The following is a 7,812-nucleotide window of genomic DNA, read 5'->3' as shown; positions in this document are numbered from 1 at the left end:
GGTAATTGACCTAATAATTGAAAGTTGACAAATTCTGAATGGGTCAATTTCAGTGATATGAATTTACTTATGTAAAAAAAATTTAAAATATTATTTGAATTATTACTGTATGCTTGAATAATCATACGTTTGTTTATTTGTCAAAGAATATATTTTACTCAGTTTTTTTTCTTTTTTTTGTCGTCAAGTAGAAAAGTTTTCGTTGCCGAGAAACTTATCAAGTTTTGGTCTATTCTTTAACGATCTTACACTTTCAATTCATTTTTATAATACTTCTAAATGGATTGGTCATTCCGGACATTTTTTTTTTTGAATTCTACTTCTAAATCATTAATACACTTCATATTCATTCATAAAAACAAAAGTACAAATTTTTAAATCAAATTTAATGGTATCAGAATTTGTTAGATGACAAACGTTGACAACTGATATTTCCTGTTACTGTTACCTATCTAAATATAAAATGTATGCTTTTTATAATGTTTAAATTTCTTGCTTAATTGAAAATGAAAATTAGCGAACATTTTGCTATCTTCAATGATGAAGGAATAGGAAAGATAGGAAAATAGGAAGATTGGATATGTAAGAATTGCAAGGTTTAAAAGTAACCATTGTCATTTGGTTAAGATATTTGAATTTTCCAGAAGCTAATTTTCAGGTATTATCAAATGTAGGATGTGTTACTAAAGTGTTACCTGAAATGATTGAAGAAGGTTCTCGATTAGTGAATAATACGAATGTTCATGATAATACTCAAGAGGCATCACCATCCAGTGCTAATGGAACAGAACGAACTGTAAGATTTTCGGTGGAAAATGATTCAGAAAGAAGACAACATTCTGGTGATTTGGAGGAACATACTGTAACGTTTAATTTGAAAAGTTGGAGGTTAGTATTTTCTTTTTCCTGTTTCTCATGATTCTTCCTCATTTTTGGTTATTTTAACTGGTAAACATTGAGAATTCTCATAGTCGAAGTATACAATTTTAGGAGTTTCTCAATTTATTTCATTTCAGACTTATTAAATTCAAACATTCTATTTTTCGATCAGAAATTTTTATCTACTAAAAAGTTTTAGATAATTTTGTTATATTTCAGGAATATGCAAACGATTGAACATCCACCTATCATTGATTTCTATCGTAATTCCGTTGACGAAGGTGGTGGTATAACAGCAAGACCATCAATGAAACAACTTATACATGGTGAAAATGCTCAAGATACTGTAATTGGGATCGATGAATTTAAGGTTAGCTATGAATTTTTGTTTGATAAATTTCCTATTTAAACAATCAAATGACACGGTTGCATACTTTATTGGTTGATGTTAAAAATTGTTCATGATATGAGCAATCAATTGGTCATCTCCAATTAATAATTGATAGTGGTCTTGTCTCCTGTCTTGTTGATTTCCTTCTCTATACAGTATCCGAAGGAAGGAGTTATCCCAATCATGCTATAATTACTGATGTAAAGATAAATTTTACTTATAGCAGAAGAATTAATACACAGTTCTTGAATTCTGATTTACTTCTTTTTATCGTAATCATTGTACTACGCTATATTATACTGTAATATTTTAACTATTGTAGTACTGTATTTTACTTACCATCGTTCGATTTACAATTGGCACGCAGCTATGGCGTTAACAGAATAATGTGTTGTGATTGAAACGAAAAGATTTTAGTAAATAAATTAATTTTAGATTAGGAAATCTAAAAAAAAAAAGACTGAATGACAGTAATGAAAGGAGCATACTGTTAAGCATCAAATGTAGGGTAATTTAAATTCAAAACTGTAAAATTCATGTTTGACATTTGTCAAATTCTAATTTAAATGTGCTAAATAATAATTTTTATTGTTATAAATTTTTTTTTTTCTAGAAGGATGCAGACGATATAATCAATGGGGAAAGGGAAAAAACAGCTAAACTTAGTAAATTTGAACCTCCGGTACCTGTTACACGAACTAAATTCGGTTGGATTCAGGGTGTTTTTGTACGTTGCATATTGAATATTTTTGGTGTAATGCTTTATCTACGTATTAGTTGGGTTGCCGGACAAGCTGGAATCGGTAAATTGCTAATATCTTAATAATAATTGTCTTTATTTATCAATAAAGCAGTTTCTTAATACAATCAGTAAAATTATCTTCCATCGGTTCGATTAAATGAATCAGGTTGTATTATCATACCTTATTCAAGTTTTATTTTGAATCATTTGATGTACTATAAATTGCAAAATATTCACTTGCTAATTGTGACAAAAAATTAAATATTTTAATTTGACATTCTGAAATTGTTAAATTATTTGAAAAATTTTTGAAATTCACATCCAAAGCACAGAGAATTGCAAATTTTCCAATTAGAATCAATGCTATTACTGTGCTTACGCATTTCCTCAATTTTAAAAATTTTCGATTTCTACTTATACTTTCAGATATGTCTACCGAATATCTTTGAATTTTTCGATTAGAAACATTGAATTAACTACTTTGTTTAATTTCAGTCCTAGGATGTGCAGTTGTACTCCTTGCTTCTTTGGTGACATTTATCACTGCACTTTCAACGTGCGCTATTTGTACAAATGGTGACGTTAAAGGTGGTGGTGCTTATTTTTTGGTTAGTTTTTTTTTTTTTTTTCTGTGAACTTTCTTCCGGTTAATTGATAAGCGATCAAATGATCATTCGAATCCGAATTCTGGCCTTATATCAATTACTTCATAATTCTACTCCCTCTTTCCTTGTAAAACTTTCTATTACGATTTGGGAAATGTTTCGGATCGATTTATTTCATGTATCTCACGTGTACACCAAAATATTTGAATCATTAACGATGATTTCCGGAAATTATCGGAAATCATCGCTAATGACTCAAATGTAATGCGATGATTTCCGTATTTGCCTTTCCGGAAAAACTAATCAATAATCAGTATTGTAAGAGCATAAATTTGGCTGAATTTATCAGATTAATTTCAGATTAGTCGTTCATTGGGTCCAGAATTTGGTGGTTCAATTGGTTTGATATTTTCGGTAGCAAATGCGGTTGGTGCAGCAATGTATGTCGTTGGATTTGCTGAGACAGTACGAGATTTGCTAAAAGAAAATAATTATGCAGTTATTGATGGTGGGATGAATGATGTACGAATCATTGGTTTTGGTATGTATATAGAAAGTTTTAATTAATTAGCTTCAATCGTATTAGCATTATTCATAACTAGATTATTACTTCTTTAAGTCTTATCTGAATTTAAACTAGTCTGATATGATATCAATCAGTTATCAAAACAAATTACATTTCACAGATACGTTCACAGTTATCCAACTCATCCATTATAAATATGCAACTGAAATTAAATAATATATATCAAAGAAGATTAAAAAAAAAAGAAAGCCCTCTGAGTGGAAAAATAAAAAATTTGATTACAAACTACCTAAATTACTTTATCTTAGATATTTTGAATAATTATTCACCCTTCTGGTTGATAATTTAATCAACTACATCTTGGCAATAACAGTATATCAAAGTTTCTTAGTTTAGTTTTTTCCACATATTCCTTATCTCTTAATACATCTGTGTGACCTTAGACATATATTTATAGAAGATGAAATTTTTTGATTATCAATTAATCATTAATTTCATTCAAAAATATTTCGTACTAAAATGCCAATCGTTATTGTTTCTTACCGTACAGCAAACCAAATAAATTATCGATTTCATAATGAGATATTATGATACCGATTTGATTAGATTAATTTACAAAACGCAAAAAAAATAGCCTATCAGAAATTATTAGAATATTTTTATATTTCAGTTTCATGTTGTATATTAATGGCAATTGTATTTATTGGGACAAGTTTTGAAAGTAAAATGCAAATTGGTCTACTTGTTATTTTAATACTATCCATTATCGATTATTTTATTGGGACATTTTTACCAATTTCGGAGAATCAGTTATATCGTGGTATTACGGGTTATAGTTGTAAGTTTCATCATTTTCTTATTTACAATATACTCAGTTTTTTTAAATGGTATCAGTTGATGTTATGAAATTATCATATTACAATACATTAGATATGCATAAAAATTACTCAATGAATAGGCTTTCTGGTTAATTAATCTTCTGGATTGTGAATGGATTCAGAAGTTTAATTAACTAAAAGATCTATAGTTAATTAATTATATGATTTCTATGATAAGCATTTCATTGTATTAAAATTTATCTGCAGTTAAAGTCATGTGGATGGTCATTTTTGAATGACCTATCTTACAAAGAGGATTGAAATTGATTTATCTTGATATTTCCTTGTAATTCATTGAATTTCTCTCAATTATTAGGTTTATAATTTCTCCGAATTATGGTATCTTGAGCTAACTTATAACTTCTCTCACATATACCTTTTATCTTTAGTTTTTTTCGATTCTTTTTGTATGATTAGGAGAAATTAAAATTGATATTATTAAATATTTGGATTATATATTGCATTATTTTCTATAAATTTATTATAATTTTACAGTTACCACAATGACCGAAAATATGTTTCCGAATTTTCAAAGTGGTGAAACGTTTTTTTTCGGTATTTGCTATATATTTTCCGGCAGCAACAGGAATAATGGCAGGTGCAAATATTAGTGGTGATTTATCAGATCCTCAGGTATCTCTTTATCAACTTTATCATCAATAGTGAAAAATATTTCTAGTTCCTGTCAACGATTTTTTTTGACAGAATTATTGTAAAATAGTAAACTAATTCCTTTTTACTTCCTTTTTTGTTTTTTTCTTTCCTCTATAATCAAAAATAAAATTTTCATTTGAAGAATTAAGAATGATAAAATGTTAGCATTTCTAAAGCATAACATTATAAAAGCAATTTCTATCATTTATGCTAAATTAGGCTTATAATATCATTATATGTTAAGAATTATAAATTTATTATGATAAATTTTAAATTTATTTTAGCATGCTATACCAAAAGGTACATTATTAGCTATAGCTGTAACAACAGTTATCTATTTGTTAGTTGTAATTGCAACCGGATCAACATGTGTACGATATGCGGATGGTTATCAACTACCGTATATTATCAATAATTCCTATTTTATCCCTGATTGTGCGCATAATAATACATGTCCATATGGTTTGATGAATTATTTTCAGGTTGAAATATTTGCTTATATCCATTTTATGTCTGATAAATATTTATTTTATAGAATAACTTATTTTTCATCATCTTTTATCCTTTTTTTTTACTTTTATTTTTCAAATAAATTAATTGTTTAGGATTAAATTTTAATGTTTATTTGTGCTATTATTTGTTTACTAATTTAGGTAATGGAAAATGAAAGTTTTTATGGACCACTAATTACAGCTGGTATTTTTGCTGCAACATTAAGCTCAGCTTTAGCTAGTCTTGTTAGTGCACCAAAAATTTTTCAGGTAACATTTTTTTTTTCTTTTTCTTTTCACATTACTTTTCATAATTTTATTAGTCTAAAAATCATGAATTTTTAATTTTATACAAAAATGTTAGCATTTAAAGCAGGAAGTAATGAAATGTTCATTCAATTAGCTATTAATATACCATAGATGAATAGCTTAAACGAAGGTATTATTTGTTTCTTGTCCAGATTATAAACTTTTATTGAATATAGGCGGTATGCAAAGATCGTCTTTTCCCAAAAGTAGACTTCTTTGCTCGAGGTTATGGGAAAGATGAAGAACCACGACGAGCTTATATACTTGGTTTTGTAATTGCTTTGGTGATGATTCTAATTGGTAATTGTTGAATTTTTAGTATTTTATTTAAAATGATGATAGTTTTACTGAAAATGAAACTAATATTCCAGAAATTTTATAACATATTTCCAAAAAAAAAAAAAGGCAAACTTCCAGTAATTTTAATCCATTAATATTGAATTTGAAAGAAAAAAAAAAAGAGTTTTTGGTGACGAAATAAATTGACAAAAAACTCCAACGAAATGACCTTACCTAACAAGATTACTAATATTTTCCATCTTCTTCATGTCATTGGTTTCGATTATATGGACGTTTTTATTTTTACTTTTTCTTTTTTTTTTGCATAATACTTTGAAAATTAAATTTATAACGTGCGGAAATTACTGCTGTCAAATTTAATGTGAAACACATTATGGTATGCTATCGTACTCTTTTTATTAGACTGTACTTGAAATATTCTTTCAATTCATTAAATTCATTCAAAATTTTCCAGTAAAGTATTATTGAATGGATTAGTTTAAATTTTAATTTTTTTTTTACCTAAATTATTAAGGGAAATTGAGCATTTTCAGGCGAATTAAATGCAATAGCACCAATAATTTCAAATTTTTTCTTGGCTTCCTATGCACTCGTCAATTATTCATGTTTCGATGCTTCATTTGCTGATTCACCAGGTTTTAAAATTTAATTTCAAATACTTCAATTCTGATTGAAAAGTGACATTCAGGATTAATTTACATTATTTTTGGTGTATAATTAAATTGAATTAGTCGAGATTACATAAGCTTTGAACAATATCTGTTATCAGCTTAGAGCAGTATTTGTTATCAGCCTGGGGCAATATCTGTTATCAGCTTAGAGCAGTATCTGTTATCAGCTTGAAGTTGATATCTGTTATCAGATCAATTTAAATAATGAAATTTTTGAAATATTCAGGTTTTCGACCCGCTTTCAAGTATTACAATATGTGGGTATCACTAATCGGTGCATTACTTTGTATCAGCGTAATGTTTATTGTTTCATGGTCGACTGCATTGCTCACATTCTTTTTTTTTGCTGTGTTATTTTTGTATATTTTATATCGTAAACCTGGTTCGTTTCTTCTTTTTTTTTCCACTTATAAGATATAAATTTAAATTCGAAACTGTATTTTAAAATTTCAATTTAACTATTTCTTTGTTAAATTATCACTTTTCAAATTTTACTTATAACGAAATATTCTTTAAAAAAAAAAAATCATAATATATAAAAATATGATTACAATGATGTTAGCAACTTTTATATATTTACAAATTTTCTAAAGTTCAACACTTTCTTGATAAAATTTTTTCGTATTTGAAAAGTTTTGATAAATTAAAACTTCATATTGTCAGGTAAAAAAAAAAGTTTATATGTAAATTTATTTTTATCTTTTGAATTCATTAATTATCCATTAATTATAAAATTATGATAGATGTTAATTGGGGTTCATCAACACAAGCTCACACATATAAGAATGCATTACAAGCTATGCAAAAATTAGCCAATACCGAAGAGCATGTAAAGAATTATCGACCACAAGTATTGTTATTAGCCGGTAATCCGGCAGCACGACCATCACTTGTTGATTTTGCTTATAATATCACGAAAGGATCTAGTTTAATGATATGTGGTTTTGTGGTACCGGTATGATTTTCTTTTTATGAAAATAATTTATAATCTTGAAAAGTTTCAATTTTTATTTAATGATTAGACTAGGAATATTTATTTTTAGAAACGTTTCAGCTAATTAACTTATTGATAAATCTTTTTTTTAATGAATGAAATAATTATAATTTCCGGTTTTTATAATCTCATAAAGGATACCTTTACTGATGAAAACTTATTATATTCATGTATTTTATCAAATTTACTACAAAAATATGTTTCATTTTGAATCCTCTTCATTACTGTATTACTAAGGTAAATTGAAAAAGGTAAAAAGAGTTGACAGAATTAATTAAGCAGTATTGATAACCTCAACTTATTCCTTCATTATTTGATATGCAAGTAAACGAAATATTCATTTATAATGCTTCTTTTAGCGGAAAAAAAAAA

At 27.0% G+C, this 7,812-nt stretch overlaps 1 protein-coding gene across 2 annotated transcripts in view; it reads left to right on the top strand.

Annotated features, from left to right (window-relative positions):
* Positions 1-652: 652 nt before the first annotated feature.
* The window catches only part of LOAG_17781, a gene marked incomplete at both ends in the record, with an annotated part of 14,345 nt that continues 7,185 nt past the window's right edge, over positions 653-7,812 (top strand). The window contains 13 exons of one of the 2 annotated variants that reach the window (XM_020450442.1): positions 653-888; positions 1,099-1,249; positions 1,884-2,073; positions 2,508-2,620; positions 2,978-3,158; positions 3,814-3,981; positions 4,602-4,654; positions 4,960-5,157; positions 5,329-5,436; positions 5,652-5,775; positions 6,309-6,410; positions 6,673-6,828; positions 7,190-7,401. In XM_020450442.1, the coding sequence (XP_020305880.1) occupies positions 701-888; positions 1,099-1,249; positions 1,884-2,073; positions 2,508-2,620; positions 2,978-3,158; positions 3,814-3,981; positions 4,602-4,654; positions 4,960-5,157; positions 5,329-5,436; positions 5,652-5,775; positions 6,309-6,410; positions 6,673-6,828; positions 7,190-7,401 (1,944 nt within the window). The remainder of the gene's footprint in view (positions 889-1,098; positions 1,250-1,883; positions 2,074-2,507; positions 2,621-2,977; positions 3,159-3,813; positions 3,982-4,601; positions 4,655-4,959; positions 5,158-5,328; positions 5,437-5,651; positions 5,776-6,308; positions 6,411-6,672; positions 6,829-7,189; positions 7,402-7,812) is intronic. The other variant, XM_020450443.1, reaches the window with a different exon arrangement.

This window comes from Loa loa (genome assembly GCF_000183805.2).
Source record: "Loa loa unplaced genomic scaffold supercont3.127, whole genome shotgun sequence".
NCBI lineage: Eukaryota > Metazoa > Nematoda > Chromadorea > Rhabditida > Onchocercidae > Loa > Loa loa.
Note: the sequence above shows the minus strand (reverse complement) of the source record. Positions and strands in the feature narration are given on the sequence as shown.